This window comes from Phaethon aethereus (assembly GCF_964289735.1).
Source record: "Phaethon aethereus genome assembly, chromosome: 4".
Lineage (NCBI taxonomy): Eukaryota > Metazoa > Chordata > Aves > Phaethontiformes > Phaethontidae > Phaethon > Phaethon aethereus.
In genome coordinates, this window is record NC_138578.1 from 30433481 (window position 1) to 30452158 (window position 18678).

General features: G+C 44.6%; 1 protein-coding gene across 1 annotated transcript in view; it reads left to right on the forward strand.

The window, feature by feature from the left end:
* Window positions 1-18051: 18051 nt before the first annotated feature.
* Window positions 18052-18678, forward strand: part of TSPAN5 (tetraspanin 5) — a gene marked incomplete at its 3' end in the record, with an annotated part of 82321 nt that continues 81694 nt past the window's right edge. Inside the window, exon 1 of the mRNA XM_081998760.1 lies at window positions 18052-18531. Coding sequence (XP_081854886.1) covers window positions 18451-18531 — 81 coding nt within the window. The 5' untranslated portion in view covers window positions 18052-18450. The remainder of the gene's footprint in view (window positions 18532-18678) is intronic.

The following is an 18678-nucleotide window of genomic DNA, read 5'->3' on the forward strand; positions in this document are numbered from 1 at the left end:
TTGCCTCCATAAAATTAACTTTTGCACATCTTTACTGTAATCTATTAATAAAACTTTGCTTAAGCTTATAAAAATATCAGCCATTCCACATAATAGCTTCTTTAATATACTTTTTGTTTACATTCCAAGGTAAGGAGATACAAATCTTTCAAGAAGTATAGAAGACAAGCTCAAATAACAGAAAATTCCAGCTATAATCTACTTTCCTTCGAAAAAAAGTAGGGGAGGGGGTGGAGATTGTAAGACTTATAGATACACCAGGTTTGCATTTTATTTTAGGCCTCATATTTAATTGAAATAAGTGTATTCTTGTTACAGACCTAGATGTAATGCATAGGCTGTATTCAGTGTCTTTAGCTTGGATAAAGTTTCTTGAGAGACGTGCAATGCAACGGTAAACTGCGCGCAGGAGATTCAAAAGCTAAATGTGAAAACTGGATGTGACTGCTGCCGAGTCATGCTGATGGCTTGGCCCAGTTAGCTTTAACGAAGGTTCAGAGTGCAACGGGGCATCTCTTTGAGCAAGGAGGTAAGACCGAAGAAGTCCTGCAGGCACTAACCTGCCGTGCTAGTCTCTGACCTGACGGTAAGGGAAAGGATTTGGCTTCTGAAACTTAGGTTTTTGGTGCCGTTAAGTAGGGCTTTGGCTTTTTGACTCTGTGTGTAACATCTTATTAAACCAATCTGAGCAGTTCCTTTGCTGTTGGATATCACTGAGGGTGTAAGTAAATTTTCATTGACTTCAGGGACTCTGCCCAAAGCGCATGGCTTGTTGTTCTATAATTTTCCCTAAATGTGATTAGGCATTCTTGCACTGGAGGATGATGTTGCTACTAAGGGGCTCTGGGAACACATAAAATATACTACTTAAATATGAGCGTACTGTGAATGGATGAGATTATTTTCTTCATGCAATGAGTCAGGTTAAAACTCCGGCATGCCCATGAAAAACCAGTGGAAAAGGGACATGAAATCACAGGACAAAAGTGGTTTTTTTTCCCCACAAGCAATTGCTTGTGGTATCTGTCCCAGGATGGCCTTCTGCAAATGTACGTCTGCCATAGGAAACGGCTCCATGAAAAAGTTCCATAGCGACGGATGTTCCATGCCTTTAGGTGGGTTTACCCAAGGGAGGAAGGACGTGCTTCCTGTTCTTTGACTTTATGGATACACATTTGGTTGGGAAAAAAAGATGTTATTACTGTGTGATAGTTCATATCCTATCAAAGGATAGAGCTGTTTGCACTTTTGGTATGAGTCACATGGGACTGAGCACTGCATGGTGCCAATCAGTTGTTTCATCCTGTTAGCTCTTGTTAAAGAGCTGGCTTGCTCTCTCACCTACCTTGCATTAGTTATCTTGCCTCAGATGATATAAACTGAGGTGACACCTTTTCTTGCTGCTTTTACAGTGCACGTGGCTCCTGCCAGTCTGGGGCCGTACAGCAGATAACGGATCTGATCTGCAGCTGCTGTCAGCATTATTTTGCAGAAGTCCAGGTTTCAAACTCACCTGGCTGCCTGACGCTACCAGACTTCCCTTTGGATATATTCATGGGATCTGACTTTAGCTTATTTACCACTAGGCTTGTTTTACTCTTCCAAGTAAAGGTTAGCCCCTTGCTAGAGCAGAACATGTGGTATTTGTCAGAAAGAGACGGCTTTAAGGCTGACAGATAAGCTGACCAGCCTGCTGTTCTGCAAACAATTTTGTGGGCCCTGCTGATAACGATAAAGCAACTGCACTGAAGATGATTAGAAGATGCTGATGTCTGCAGGGGAGCAAGGCTCTCGGTGGCAGATTTGTACTGCTCTGGTATACGACTATCCTTAAAGAAAAGCACTTACAAACTTATGAACATTTACAGCATCTTGTTACTGATGATGGCACCCATCTGCAGTTTTTCTGCTGTCACCGTATGTCGTGAAGCCCCAGATGCTCATTATTTCATTCTCATCAGAATCACTGCTTTGGTTTGGAAGCCTGCAAGAAACTTTCCATGGCTCTTTGCAACAAAGTGAATGATACCAAGTCCCTTCCAGACCAGTTTGGGTGATGCTTATCAAAGGGTTACTCATATAGATCTTGCCTGTACTAGAAAAGGTGTCCACCCCTAGTATGAGACATCAGGACTGAGTGCAGCTGGTTCCATTAACTTTTTTCAATCTGTACCAGAAGCTGATTTTAAGCTTTGCAGGATTAATATAAGCTTTTTCATTCAGGGATTACATAGACCTATGAGGTCATGCTGGGGCCTTTTTGCTAGTCCTCATGCTGTTTAAAAATTGTACTGTAGCTCAAATTCAAAGGGACCCAAGTATTTTAAGACTGTCATTCAACCTTGTACAGGTGGGCCAAGTTTATCTGATGTGCATCTATAATGAAAACCCTGAGAAGATGAGGAGAGAGCTGTTTTCTCATTACAATGACAGCAACAGAGAAGCTATGGCTTCAGGTTAAATCTGTCAGGTTTCACCACTGCAGGGAGGCAAGGAGAGCAACACCTTCATCCTTCCAGCAAACCATGCAAATAGAAAAGCAAAGACCACAAAGCAGAAGAGGCTGAAGGGAAGATTTGGGTCCAAGGAGGAGACAGGTCAAACAGAGAAGCACTGAGTGTCCTGCAAATATTTGCTGTGATGAGGCAGGGAAAGGCAGAAAAGCAGTCTGAAAATTTGAGTATTTGCCATCTGCAGAAAGAGAGAAGGGAACCAGAGTGCAGGTATTGCTCTTTTCTCTCTGGCTCTGTTGCCAGCGGGCCAAGACTGGCAATGGTTGCAGAGGGAGCTGCTACCTTCCCCTGCCTCCAGGGGATGTGGGCAACCTAGCAGCCTCCTTGCATTGCTTTCATTTCAGTACAGCTCTGCTCCTCGCACCGAATTCTTTAAAAGATCTGTGGACTGTTATTGCCTGCCCTTGCCTCTCCTTGTGTAATTTTTGCAGGAGGAATGTATCAGTTTTGCTTGATGTGGCTTTGATGTCTGCTCCCTTTAAATCAGCATCAAATGATGTGAGACTCAAGTGGCAGCAGCTGGGAGACTGCGTAGCTTCAAGCATGGCTGGAGTTGTTCTGTGACCTGAAGAAGAAGGTGAATGTATTTTGCTCTGTGGGTGGCAGAATGCCATGCATTAAAGGGAGATAGAAAATAGGTATGTGGAAGCCCTTACTCAAACAGTTAATACACCTAAATGTGAAGAAAGAGGATTTGGTGTCAAAGTACATCTGCTGCCCATGGTGTGATGCAGCCAGCATAGCATGTATTGCTAAACCTTTGTTCCAGCTGTCATGGGCACCTAAGTTTCCATGATTTTTTGCTGGCTGCTGCTGCCTTTGAGATTTACTGCTTCTGACATGCAGGAATATTTTTTTTCAATGTGTGAGTGAGCCTGCAGGATGGGAGTGTTGATAGCACACAGCTGACCACGCTGTGCTGAGAGTGTTAGTGCAGCAGAATTTCAACTCCTGCCTGCAATGGTAGTTTGAAAGAAAAAGGATCAAACTAGACAGTGCTCATCCAGTCCTCTGATTCGTAATTCCTGAAGAGATTCTTGTCCTAGTCTACTCTTCTTTGCTATATAAAGGGAAACTAAAATGCTTTTCCCTTTGTATTTAGAGAGCAGGCGTGGATTAGGCTTACTAAGCAATAATCAGCTTTCACTGGTTTAAAATTAACTAAAACAGCACTAGTGTGTTTTGTTTCTCAGCTGATGGCAGTAGGGCTCAGAAGGTGTCTGGAGGAGGTGGATCAGGCTTTTGTGGCAGGGTGAAGAGAGAAATGACCTGCAGCAAGCTCTTCCCATTGCCAGAGGCATGGTGTCATGTCCACCCGGGATGAGTTTCCTGGCCTAGCCTCCTGGCTGCAAGGATGGCTGCATGGGAGAGGTGAAGTCTGGGTGGAGGGAGGGAGAGGTGTCATCACAGAATCACAGAATCACTAGGTTGGAAAGGACCTTTAAGATCATCAAGTCCAACCATTAATCCAGAACCACCATGTCCCCTAAACCATGTCCTGAAGCGCCACATCCACACGTTTTTTGAACACTTCCAGTGATGGCGACTCCACCACCTCCCTGGGCAGCCTGTTCCAATGCCTGACCACCCTCTCAGTGAAGAAATTTTTCCCAATATCCAATCTAAACCTCCCCTGGTGCAACTTGAGGCCATTTCCTCTTGTCCTTGCGGGGATGGGAAAGCATGTCCCAGAGCTGGTGGAGGGCCAGCAACAGCAGGTGTCCCGTGCCACTGTCCACCATCCTCAACCTATTCCCCTAAAGAGAATGTCCTGTCCGCACTCTCCTCCCTTCTCCTGTACTGCGCTGTCAGTGAGCGATTTATTCTGAGTTGCAATTGAAACAGGTATGTTGGAGATTTTAAGCCCCTGCCCGTTGCAGTGGGTGAGGATACCGAGAGGCCTTAGTTTCCTTCGTTCCCCCACTAACGTGTGAAGAGCTTTGGTGTTTCTGACAGAGGATGCTGTACCACAGCTAGACCGAGTGTTTCTCGGTCCCGACGAAGGCTTGCGCTATGATCTCGCACTTACCCTGCAAGCCCACGAAGAGGAAACCTGTTCTTGTTCTATGGCCTGACCCTTTGTCAGGGTGTCCTTTTAGCTCTGTGTAACCATGTTCGTATCGCTGCCCGTGGGTTCCGTGTGCCAGAAAACAGGAGGCGGGAGCCTGTGTGTGCCCCAACACAGCTGCTCTGTGGGGCTGAGGATGTTTGATCTTACTTTGTCTCCTCTAACTAAATTGTTTTGTTTACGTTTTCTGTTTGGGTGGGGGTGGGGGTGTTTTTTAACACACCTACTATCTGGAATGGTGTAGTGTAACTTTAGCGTGTATCTCCAGGCTCGTATCACACTGCGTTTGGGTTTTTTTGGGTTTTTTGGGGTTTTTTTTTGAGGCAGAGCAGCAGCTGAAGTTTTCCCTTTCCCACTATTGAGCAGTTGGGCCAATGACCTCTTCCTGAAATCACAACTGAGATCCGTTTTCCATGGTAAAACAGCAGTTGTGTAATAGTTTACAGCATAGCACAGAGTTGTGCCTAGCGGGCAACGCTCACATTCTCAGTTTCTTCTGTTGGCCAGGTCATGCTGGGAGATGTAATGTAAGGCTAAAAACCTCCACAGGGTGTGAAAGGCCTGTCTGTGTGTGAAGCATCTTTAAATCTCCTCTTAGCACTGAGTAGTAGAAGGCTATTTTCCTGTTCTGGCATTAGGGGGAGCACAGCTGTTAAGAGAAAGACACTACATTGTAAAGAAAAAAAAAAGATACAAACAGAAAAAGAAGTTCTGAACCTTATGAATCCAATTTAAACCCTGTCCCTACATTATGGTCTGTTTATAATCCCTGTGCCACTGGTAACAAAGCTTCTGCAGGTACCCAAGATTGTAGGACCTTGTTCTCACAGACATCAAGCAAAGAGGAGGAGTGGAAACAGTCTGATAATTTTTCAGTCACCTAGAACGAAGCAAATATAACTGAGTGGCATTAGCAATTGTTGAAACCTTGTTTGGCATTCCAGAGGCCTTGTTGACAACAGCACTGCAACAGCCATTCAGGAATGCTATTACACCACCAGGACTGTCTCAGAGATGTTGCATTTTATAGACTACATTTTCTTGTTTCAGCTTCCACTGGTGTAATTGGTGATTATACATAGAGCCTTGGCTACGGACGAAAATATCCTTGTCTTGTTCTAAGCCCTTGGCTCTGCAGATTGGTTTTGTTTTTTACGTTGGTAGGAACATCACTCAATGAGCTGTGTGGTAAAACCTCTCCAAACCCAGCCAAAATCACAAAACTCCTATTGATTTGCTTGGATCTGGGATTTCACATGTTGGCTCAAAGTTCACAGGCCTATGTAATTCCTCTGCCTCCACCTCCGCTGGCTTGTGCTTGCCTCCGCTGCTCATGGAAAGTACCTTATTAATCAGTCCTCTTCAAACCCGTAAGGATACTTCCTGGCTACTGTGTGAGCAAGGCTAGCAGAATCAGTCCCTCTCTGCATAAAAGACATCAGATAATGACATTTAGGACAAATATTCTATCAAGGATATTTTACTTCATATGTTTTTCCACAACTCAACACATAATCATTGGAATGGACAGGCTGATTGATTTCTTGGCTGATTCCCCTAGGTTCAACACCTAAAAATAAATGTTTAAAAGTTACATAATCCTGGAGCTAAGGCTGCTCTCTGCATGTTCTTTGGAAGCCAGAAGTCCAAGCTGGGGCTTGCTGCTTTGTGGGAGAGCAGAGCAGATCGTCTGAGAGCTGGCAGTGATGTACCAAGCTTGGTTTCTAATGAGACATCAAGAGAGAGCATGGTAGTTTGGCTCAGCATTTTCCAGTGATGTCACCAGATGGTTCTTGTTGGTGTTACGCGCTTGGTTCTATCAGGTTCACAGGAACACATCAGCATCCATGCCTCTCAAGCTAGCCTCTTCTGCATGTGGTCAATTTGCTTCTTTAGGAATATACTGATGTTAGTATCACCAAGAGAAGTGAAGGACAAAGTGACTGAGAAGAATGATTCCATTCAAGGGAAGAGCCCGAGATGCCCTAAAGAGGCATGCACGGGTGACAAGCAATGGTACTGCTACTGCAGGAAGACTATGCAAGGAGGACAAATTGTAACTGGTATGTGTGGATCCTTCCTTGGTAGTATTACTCAAAAGGAAGTTTCTATAAGACTTGTGGTGTTCGCAGTGCTTCCATAAGTCAGAGAAGAAGTGGAAGAGAGTTGGAAAGGGACTAAAGAGGGTAGAATCATGGGAAGAGCAAGAAAGAAGGTCAGAAAGAAAAAGCCTTTGTAGCTCACCCTAAGAAGGGCATGAAAGCAACACATGCCCCAGAGTGACAGTGCCACGAAACCTGCAACAGAAATTGCCAGTGGGAAGGGATGCTTTTCTTTCCCCCTCCTTTTTTTTTTTTTTTTTTAGGTTTAGTTTAAAAGGATGGCAAGAGCATGAGGCAAACTGTTATTTGTGTAGCAGGGAAGAGACACATATGTGGACATCTGTTTTAAGGAGCTGCTTCAAAAATAACTACAAGAGAGGAGTGTGTTTGCGCAGCGCAGCAGGCAACCTGGGGAGTAGAAGAAAGCAAGACAGCAGTGGTGCTCTGAGTGCAGACAGCCCCAAATGGCTGCAGGGTTGTGTACATTTGTACTTCATTGCCAGACCACCCCACCCTGACCCCAGTGGGTGTTTTACAAATTGAAGGAGGTGCTGTTTCCATATTTTCTGCCCAAGAACATTGATCCTTCTCTGTTGCACTCCTTCCCAGCTCCTTTTTCTTAAGTCAGCAGCTTTTAAATTGCAGTTTCAAGTCTTTAAAAAATAACCCTGTTTCAATGAATATCCAAAACGTATGGCAGAAGCATGCAGATTTGGACACTACTCCATCCCAAAAATGAGGCCCTGTTCACCTGGAAAAAAAGGAAAAGGAGATGGAGAGATTTTGAAGCAGGATGCCCATGTCGAGCATTCTGCCCTAGCCTCTCACTGACGGCTGGGTACAGGAACAGACAGTAAACCTGACCGCTGATTTACTGAGATGCTGTAAGAAAGTCCATTACAACCTTACCTGTTGCCTCAGCTTCTCAGCGGGTAAAACAGAGAAGTAAAAAGCACAGCTTTTCTGCTCATCTTCCTTCTGAAGTCTGTGGTTTCAGACAGCTCTGAAAGTGGTGTGGTGTAGGATTCAACACAAGTATCAGGTGTGATCCATGAGTGAAACGAGAGGGGCACAGCCAGATGGCATGAAGCAGCCATCCCACCAGGGAACACAATGTTGCAGGCACTGAGCAGTTAATTTCTCCTGTTAATCAGGTGAGAGAGCGTGTTTGGTAAAGACCAGATGAAATGTGAGCATAATTGCTCATAGGGAGCTTCAACCTCTCCATGGCCAAACACTCACAGAACAGAACTCTGGCAAAACTTTCATGATGAATTTGCATCCCTAACTACTTTCCAGTTTTTGGTAGGAGAATCAATGGCAAATACCACTTCAAAGTAACAACCAGATATGCCCTGCCCCTGCTTTTTTAGCTATCCACTGTAGGTTACAGAAATACTACGCAAGTATAAGAGAGTTTGAGATATAGTAGCTGATACCATTCTAGTAGGAAACAGCTGTATTTCTTTTCTATGCTAGTGGCTGTCAGCAAGTAACACTGACTGAGCTGACTTCGGATATCCCCTACCTCAAGGGAAGCATTACCCGCTGTACTCCCTCCAGTACTATGTTTTCTGGTAAAGAACAAATGTGTCTGCTAAAATCAGTTCATGCTGCAGTAACTACTTGGAACAAAACTTTGTTTTCAGTTACAAAAAATTCCACTTATAGCACAAAGTAAGTATTTGGAGTTTAGCAGAATTATTCCATATTTACCTGGCTATGCCTGGTATAACCATGACTGTACTTCGGCCAGTGTTTTGTAGCTGAGTACAACTGCAATGCAGTTTCATGTGTATGTAAGCCAAGAACGGGATGTGCTTTGGACAAAATTTGATATTTCAACAGAGTTCAGTAGCAGTCAAAATATCTTGGAGTAAAATGTAGCAATAGGGAATTTAATACGATGCTGTTACTCCACAGGTTAACATAGATGGAAATCAACTGCTTGTCACTAGAGAGGCAGTATCTTTAATCTGAGTTGTTGTAAGTAAAGCATCTGCACCTATAGTTGGGTAAACAGATAATTGGCTTCATGTTTTTACCAAGGTTCAATTGACATTGAAACTAATGGTCATTTAATGTCCAGACTGCTCAGGCTATCCCACTGGATACCTCTTCTCTCTGCCTAATCAAGTTGCATATTAGGCCCTGTAAGACTTGCATCTGACTGCTTTCAAGGAGATGTGGGCTTCTAAGCACAGAGATCAATTTTGGAATGAGAACTCTGGCATACTTGGCTGAATACCAAGAGGTATTCAGGCATACAGACTGTATGTTTTTTATTCTTTCCTTGAAGTATTTAATGGTTTACTATTTTCATGTCTCTTCAGACCTTGCCAAGATTAAGCTTTTTCTATTAGTTTGTAACCATATAGAAAATATAAAACAGTTCACTCTCAATAAATTTGGTAGGTAAGTGTTTTATCCTAGCTTGGACTAAGCATACGGATTTCTTTGTGTAGCTGTTTGATTGCATCGTTCTTATTTCACTTGTGACAATTTGGCTTACACCTCTCTTTTCCTTGTGTGAAGTGGATCTAAGTGTATTGCACCATTCTGTTGCGCGTGTCCTCTGGACATGCTGTTCTCTGCTATGGAACTATGGAAAACTGCCCAAAATCTTCCCTGAATACTGCTGTGCAGGTGCAGGCAGGGTGGCAACTGCAAGCTTGTAAGGACACAGACATATTCTGAAAAAAAGACTGTCTGAATAAGCCCTGTAAGCAGGCATCTGTAAACAGGTGTACTTCCACAGTGTAGAACACTGACTGCAGGCTCTTCCTTGCCAACCCAGCAAAAGATGACCTTGTGTTTGGCATAGTTACTTCTCCTGCCAACCTTTCTCCCAATTTGGCTGCAGGGTCCCCTATGCACTTGAGCTTGCTCCCTAGATATCTCACTGCTGCCGAGCCCTGCATCTATCAAAATTGGGGAAACGTCCCTTTCTCACTCTGCGGAGCACATGGAGGCCCTGTGAGCGTCCTCGTGGCAAGCAGACATCAGCAGGCTGCGCATCAGCGTAATTTACCACTAGATGGCTGGACCTCCTTTTTGTCCAGCTCTCGGTTCTGTTCCCGGCTCAGAGTGACAGTGCTTACAGCAGAACAACGGACTTCTTGTAAACTCTCTGCCCACCCCCCTTATAGCTTAACATTTTTAAAGATGATGCTTTTAGCAAATTTACCTTTATGATTAATAGTTCAACCTTTTCAAATATATTGAAAGAGCTGTGCTAATACCTAAGGAAATGATAGATGTTTTGCAAGACAAAAAGAAAAAGCTCCCTAAGTTGTATTACATGTATAATATAATGGAAAAAAGTTCTTTTTCAACTTTAATTGAGTCTTTTATTTCATAGGTGTATGCATAGGTGTGACACACATAACAGTTCACCACTCAGACTGGGATATAGCATAATGAAGACCTGAGAACTCGTGACATAGCAGCCACATATCTTAGTCTGATGAATTTGGTGATGTAAAAATTTGTAAAACTTTTCAGACACTGACGTTGTGATTTGGGACAGAAATGTCTGTCCTGAGCAAAATTATGTCTCCTTTAAAAAAAAAATATTTTGCTCATGGTCGGTATCTTCAAAAAGGTTAATACTTCTGGGTGAAAAAGTCAACTTCCCAGATGACTGCAGACTGATATATTATACAGAGCAAAGGGGCCTAGTTCAAGAGACAAATGTTCTCCTGCCTGAAAGCAGACAAGAGGAATAGACAAAGTATGCATCTGTTTCTTGAAGATATAACTTTTTTGCCTTTATCAGTCCCTTCTTCACATTTTCAGATCCATTATTTGTATTTACTGGGTCCCCGTTGTGTGTTTATACATGTATTTGTATCCTTGAGTTCAAAACAACAGAGTGGTACATTTTTAAATTAAAATTACTTTAGTTGTTTTGCTGTTGCAACACTAGCATTTTGTGTTTGTCGCTTGCAGGAACAAGGAGGAGACATAGTCCTTGCCTCCAGGGTAGTATAATTTGAAATATCAAACCTGGAAATCTCAGGGCACTTTAACAGCTTTGTGAGAGGCCGAAGATATGCTGAAGATGTGCCTAAAGTTGGTGGTACATGAAATGGTAAGATGAAGATGAATCTAGAACTAGGTGTAGGGTGGGATTTCTTTTATTTTTCAAATATTGTCTCAGTATCTGTCAGTCACAGTCAAATTTTCTTAAAGCACTACGACAGCAAAAAAAGCTGATGGTATAATTAGTGTGGTAGAAGAAGAGCAGGAAATTAAAATAAACTCCACCCATCCAAACTCACAGAAACACAGGCAGTGAAGCATACAGCAAATGACAAGCATCTGAAAAACAGACTTCAAACGTAATTGTACAACCCAGGAAGAATATCGGTGGCTACTCTGTTCTCATCTGCAGGAAGGTTTCTGATTTTGTTAATATAACAGGAGAGAGTATGAAAAGCTTGGAAATTTCCACTTATTGGACTCACAAACAAGTAAATTGTGGATTTTTCTGAAGTGCCTTCCTTTTAAAGGTGCCTGAAGGATAATATGTGCAGGTTATTTATGAAGTGTAACCTTGCACTTGGAAGTAGTCCATAAACAAATCTGGACCCAGTTTGCTTGCTCTTTGAACTCTTCAAAATACCGGAGTTCCCAAGTAAGTAGAGGAATTGTGTGGCTAACTTGAGTCTTCTGCTACTTAACCCTGTCACAAACAGCATGCTATCGCTCAGCACAGAGGACTATCTGCCAAAGATGTAGCATTACCACAGGCATTGTAGTATTCCTCCCATGACACTACAGGAAGAAAGAAGCCCTAATAACACAGCATAGTTTTGTAATGACTCTAGTACTGCTATTTTATGCCTTTTGAGAATGTTTAAAAAAAATGTATTTTGTTTACCTTGTTCCTAAGCAGGTACACCAATATAAACTATACAGAATATTGCTGTAAAATACCTGTTCCCTGGTGCCATTGAAAGTGATAAGTTTGCTGTGGCAGCTGTATTTACCTAACAGCTGAGAAATCAAAAGCATCAACACCAAAGGTAAAGGAAACTGGTATCTTTGATCCTGCTATGTGGTAACTGTTTTCAGATGTGAATAGAGAAGATGTGTAAGAAGAACGAGACACAAAAGTGTGAGGAAATCACGTTAAACATATCAACCACCTTCCTTTGGGATTATCAGATCACGTGCAGAACTCTTGCACGGTCCTAATAAACAGTTAGAGGCCCTGGATACGCTCTGTCGTGTAGTCTAACAGGAGACACAGATGTCACAGCAAAGATGGCAACCCTTTTGCCACGGCTATTGCCATAGCTCAGATGAGAAAGCATGTTCCTGCCAGAGGTTGGGAGGTGGCTCCCTGCAGCCGGACTGCACTGCAGATCTGGGGCCTTCTCCAGCAGGTGCTGACTCCTTTGAGCACCTCATCACTCTCCCCAGGAGGTTTTGCATCAACTCTCTGCTGTGAAGGCAATGACGTAGGGTTCCTTTGGATCACAGCATCTCTACAGCCATTTGAATCAAAAAACAATGGAAAAAGCATTGCTTAGATTTAAAATGAGAGCCTGTTGCACAGTCGGCTTTTCCCGCTCTGTTCTCAGCAAGATGATTTAAGGCCCCACCTGAACAGAGGTCTGGGGGCTGAACAATCGACCAGGCTGGCCAAACTTCTACTCCAATACCTTTTAGCTGAGCTCTTGGCCAGGCCATGGCTGAAAGCTTTTCTAAAAGCTGGGCTCTGAGATTAATTGGTCTGCCAGCCTCACCTCCCACCACTCTGACTGCAACTTGCGTTTAAAGCCTACAACAAGCAGATTTGCAGTCTTGCGCTCTCTCATCCTACCTTCTGCTTCCACTCCCTGACCTTCTGACAGGTTTACAGATCTGCCTGGAAAAAGATGCCTGACCGATTCCTGAGGGATGGTTCATGTGGACAGCTCTGATCCAGGCTCCCAGGAAAAACAAAAATCTGTACAGCAGAAGGGATGGGGGAAGCTCAGGTGGCTTAGGGCTGCGTAAAGGAAACCCTTGAAGGGAAACATACTCAAAGATTGCTTAAAATGGTGGATTTGCAGAAAATCTTATCACCATTAAAAACATACTCAGAGGAAATCCTCGCTCTCCTGAGTGCTATTACAGAGTAAACACCATATGTTAAACCTCTGAGCTGTGAAGTGAGGTTGTCCTGTGTTATTTGATGAAGAATGGCTGAGAGCAACTCAGAGGGCCTTGAAAAACCTAATGGACCTTAACTTAAGAAAATCATATAGTGCTCCATCATAGGATAAACATAGGTTTCCCTTTTGGGCAGAAGATCATCGTCAAGAATTACACCAGAACCTTTAGGTATGCACAAGCAATAGTCTGTGTTTGGGAACAGTTTCCAAATTTGCGGAGTTTGTCCAGTGCCTTTAGCAACACAAAGTTTGAAGGACAAATTTGGCACTTACTGGAGTCTGAGTTTATGTCCACATTAACAACCATGGTCCTGTAGCACCAGTAATGAAAGGGGAGGTGACTGCCTATATTCAGACTGTAGCCACCCCTAATTCAGGACTGTAAATCTGCGTCTCTTTTGTAGAATAATGCGTAAGTTTTATCTCATTAAGATCTGCCAGTGTCCTGTGTATAAAATGGTTGTAAGAAGTACCTTGTAGTTAATGTACTTCAGAGACAGTTTGGATGTAAGAGCATTGGGAACCACACCTGCAGCCACTGTGTGACAGCGAGCTATGGACCAGGTACGTCACACCATTCGTGCTTCACCGCTGTATAGACTTGTCAGAGGAATTAATAAGAAAGAGCTCTGTAAAACCCTCCAGAACAGGGGCTTGCTGAGGCACTGCGCTGCAGAGACAGAGCTGCGTTTCTGAATGTTTGCCCCAAGCAGCACCACGCTGCAGCTGCAGCCCCGGCTGCTCCTTCGCCTTTGACCACACAGCATGAGGGAGGAAGCGTGCCACCGCTCCCACCCCTTCCTCCCACAAGCAGCAGAGGTAGCAGCTCCTAGCTCAAGGTGCCTGGCACAAAAAACACCTCTTCCTTCTCTCACAGGAAGGAAATGGCAGGGTGCATTATTCTTCCCTCCGGTTTCAAAGTAGCATTTCTGGCATTAACGGTCTGCATATCTCATTTTGCCTACATTTGCTCCAAAGGGACTTCTGAGGCTGCGTCTTCATGTCTATCTGCTTAGACTACTCCAAGACTTGTCTGGGCTCATCTTGAACAAACCAGCTTGCAGACTGCAAGCAGTAAAGCTTGCTGAGTAGACTTTGTCACCATTATTGCTGATAATTGGTAGCTCTCTTTAAGTAATTTGCACCCCAATTAGTAGCTCTCACCATCTTTGTTCCAAAACCTGCCAAATGCTGGTGGGAACTGGAGTGAACACAACTTGCACTTTCTTTATATAGCTATTGTTACTTTAAGAACACATGAAATAACAGACCCTTACACCAAAAGTACAGCATTTGGAGAAAGAAAATTAAGGCTTAGATACACATTCTCTTGAGAAAGTAAAATCAGCCATAATGCAATTGGTTATTGGTTATTATTTTGTATGTCTTAGCTTCAGATTCTGGTCTCTAACTCTGGATCTATAGGCATGCTTAATGCTTTGTGAATCATCCTAACAACAATGTTGTTGTTATCAAACTATAATAATGTTGGCTTGGTCCTGCAAGAGGATATTATTATGCAGTATTGAGAGCTAAGTTTCATACTGAAAAAGCAGCTCAATACTCACCAGAAGCCACTAACCAGTGTTTGCCATAACAGTAATTAGTCAGTACTTGCACTTGTGCATTAATTAAAAGATTTATGTTATGCCTGTGGAAAGCTGAAGTTGTGCTCACAGCTGGGACACGGTATGCAATTCCACCAAGGCCAATACAACTTGTGTCACCACTTGAGTTTGGTCCTGTGAAATTTTTATCTCAGAACTCCTTTTAAATCTAAAATTACCCCCTCATCAGTGGTCACGCATTTGCTAAGCAGAAAACAAAGTGTTTTCATGATTATAAAACTATCAAAGGGACACAAATGGCATTACGAGCTAGTATGATACTTAGATTGAAAAATATTCTGAGGTAGATAATACCTCTGACTCTACAAATATTGAATGTCGGAAAGCTCTATGGCTTCCCCATGGAAAAATACTGCTACCCCATGAATTTCAACTATAATGAAGTGTCTAAGAAATAGCTAGACTTAGGGACACAGACACTGAACTTTTCTTAGACCACAACTCTTTATCTCATTAAATGTGGCACGCAGTGAGATTAGCAGTGTGATAACTCATGGAACTAGAGTCTTCAATGTGCTGCTTAGCCATTTCTCATCTCCAGTCACTCAGGCTTGCATTTCTTTTTCCCTGGAAAATGTCAAAGAATTCATAGATCAAAAAACAGGAGCTGACACAAAGACAGAGGTGCTGGATCTAAGAAATGACTGAATTGCGGAATTGGTATGAGAGCTCTTCACTTGGTGGGAAGTAAGAATTTCAGAGTCTGTAACTATACCCCTTTTAAGATACGAACTTCTAAATCTTCCTGCACTTACTAGCATTAGACTTGGCCAGTCTTAGGTCACAATAAGTCCGTTGGTATTGACACCTTAGAGATAGGAAGTAGATTTAATCATTTGGATGGGACTTTTTCTCTGATGTTAGTAGTAAATCAAAGCATTGCCTAGTGTTACAAAACACTGTGCTACTAGAAAGATTATTTTGTCATTGAAATACTGTCCATGAGTACTCCTGTGACTAGTCAGATAAACTATAAACACAGAGAATTTGAGTAACTGTCTTGCCATACTGCAAGGAAAGGTAGTATAGCTCCTGCTTAGTATTGCCTCAGGCTTTTGTGCCAAAACATCTCACTGGAACTCGATGTTGACTGGTAACTGACAGTGAATTTAAAGGGCTGTCACAGTCATCTTGCTCAGTTTCCAGACTTAGGTGGCCAAAGCATGTAAGCAGCAATCCACAAGAGATGGCACAAAGCCAAAGGATGGGTTCCTTTTATCCCTGTTTGTTTAGGACTGGAGACAAAATGTGTTTGTAAACCAGAGAGGCTGCTGCAGGTGCAGAGGACTCTGTTCCAGCTGGCGTTCTGAAAGATCAATTACCTACATCAAAGCTGTTCTGTTGCCTTTGCTGTCCGGTTGCTCATTTCTGAGGCTGCACGGGAACTGTACACACAAAGTGAATTAAAAAGAGCAGGGTTCTGTGTTCAACACCCTCTTCAGGTGAGCAGTCTAACCATTAGCACCATATGTCCTAAGTTCTCCTTAAGCTGATCAGATGATGGGACAATGTGAAATGCTTTTGACTTTAAAATGACACTTGGCAACAATAATATTATTCTCGATTGAGAAAGCAAGTGAAGTCATGTAACATGATGCTATAATTGATGTAGGTTGCACTTCTTTTTAAGTTTTTGATTGTGAATGAATGGATTAATAGGTAAACCATCTGAGATTGTTACTGAATTTATCATAATAAATATTACTCTGTAATATTTTCCTGTTGCCCGTGAAGCATTGAAATGCTAAAGGGTGTCAACACATGGTGCTAGTAGGGTGTTATGACAGTAATATTATGAATGTTTGTACAGGTTGTCACCAATATTTGAAGCACCTTAATATAATACATTATTACCATACCCTACTGTAAGTGGTGATGTGCTTTTATTCATTGGTACAGAACCTACACATGACTAATTATTCACCCTTTTCTACCTTCCTCCCATGGATGGTCTTGCAAAGACATAGTGTTAACAATATTCTAACAATATACACAGGGATAATGTTCACGTGGTAAACTATAGTCAAATGGTATAGATGTGTTTCATTAATTTCTCATTTACCGGTAATATTGCTTATTTTCATGGATCCATTTCAGCAGATGCTTTTCTTCTCAACAGCTACCAGACCTGACAGACAAGTATTGCCCTTCTCTCTCAAAAAAGACACACGACCGAGGCTACATAGCCAATATGAAGTGATCTTGAATCAAAGACTATCTTTTGTAGTTCTAACAATATCATACTTTTGAAGTTTGTTATCTTGCAACCTTGTAGAGATGGGAAATGTAATCTATTACAAAGAAGTCTTCTATCTTTTGAGTTAAAAGTATTGCATTTATAGCTGGACCAGAAACTCCAGACCTGAAACATTGAAAATATGATATTCTCCAGCAAAGAAATGCTGTTAATTATGCTGTTAATGCCAGACCATGTGGACTCTGAATCCCAAACAGTGTATGAATACAACCAAGCCATGTAACTTTACAGTTGGCAGGTTCAATATGAAATCAGAGTATGTCAAAATACAAACTCTTTAGAAAACATTGTAAAATAGTTCTTCATGTGTTCCTGTGCGTGTAGTGCATACGAGTTCACATGGGAGGTGATCTGAAGGCACCCATTCGGAACAACCTCCACACTACAATTATGGCCTTGCTCCTTCTCAGTACCGCAGCCAACGTAGAACCATGCTGCTCTCCTGGCTTTTGTCCCCGTGCGTGCTACGGAGCGCTGCCCTCTCTTCCCTCACACCAGCCAGGCTGTGTTATTCCTCACCGCCGCGGCACTGGCCGGCCTGTGTCATCCCCCAGCTGTCGGAGGGAGGGAGCCAGCCCCCCGGCCTGGCACCTCTGGGTTTTGTGTAACGCCACGGCTTGGGCGACCCGCCGGCGACTTTGCCGAGGGAGGCATCGCAGGGAGAAAGAAAGGAAGAAACCTCGACTTTTGACTTACAAACCCGACACGAAGAGACGGGCTCGACGAACACCGCTACTCCTCACGGGCACCTAACACAAAATGAACTGCATTTACGTCAGCGCTGACAGGTGTGGCCCCTAGTACCCACCCCGTCAGCAGGCTCCCCCGCGTCGGGGCTGTCCGAAGCGGCCGCTCCACCGGCCACCTTGGGGCGCGCCGGCCCCGTTACGTAACTGAGGCAGCGGCGGCGGCATTAGTCGCCGCCAGGCCGCCCCCCGCCCTCGCAGACAAAGGCCGGCGGGCACAGCCCCCGCGCCATCAGCCCCCGTGGGAGCCACCTCACAGCCGCCCCCGCCGCTAGTCCCTCCATTCCCCCGGGCCGCGCCGCGGGGACACGTCACGGCGAAAGGTGAGAACAGCGACAGAGAAGGGGGCACCTCACAGCCGCGCCCGCCCCGCCCCCAGGGCACCTCGGGCCGGCGGCCGCGCAGTTGGATTGGCGGGGAGCGACGCCAATCACGCCGCCGGGGCGACCAGTGGCGAGCCTTTCCCCGCCCCTCCCCTCCCGCGGGGCGGGGCGCGCGCGGCGGCCGTTGCCGCTGTGGGGGCGGGGGGGGTGGAGGAAGAGGGAGCGTTGTGGGAGAGGGTTTTGGGGCACCTCGCGGCTTCGGCAGGGCAGCCCTGGGTTGCGGCGGCGACGACGAGCCCTGCGCCTCTGCCCGGGCGCCTCCTTCCCTGGAAGCCGCCCCCTTCCTTTTCCCCACACCCCACTCCCGCTGCGAGTAGCCGGGGCCTCCTCCATGCGGGAGAAGAGGAGGAGGTGGGAGCTGCTCGCCGGCCATCGCCGGCGCCCGGCAAGTCGGAGTCGACCCGCCGCCCCGCCGCTCCTGCCGCATCTCCCCACGGCGCGCAGCCGGCGCTGAGCTCTTCCCGCCGCACCGCCCTCAGCCCCACTCCTTCTAGTTCTCCCCCCCCCCGCTTTTTTTTTTTTTTCATTTTTCCTCCCTTTGATTCTCACCCTGGCTGCGAGCAAAGTGTCTTCATGAGCGCAGAGGATGTCCGGGAAGCACTACAAGGGGCCTGAAGTCAGTTGTTGCATCAAGTATTTCATCTTCGGCTTCAATGTCATTTTCTGGGTAAGTGGGCCGGTTACACGGTGCTTCGTATATTCCTCTGCCACCTTTTTCTCCTCCTCCTCCCTCGCCGCCGCTCCCGGGCTGGGCATGACCAGAAATGAAAACTGAGGGACATGTAAAAACGGAGCTGGGGGCCGTGCGTGACAG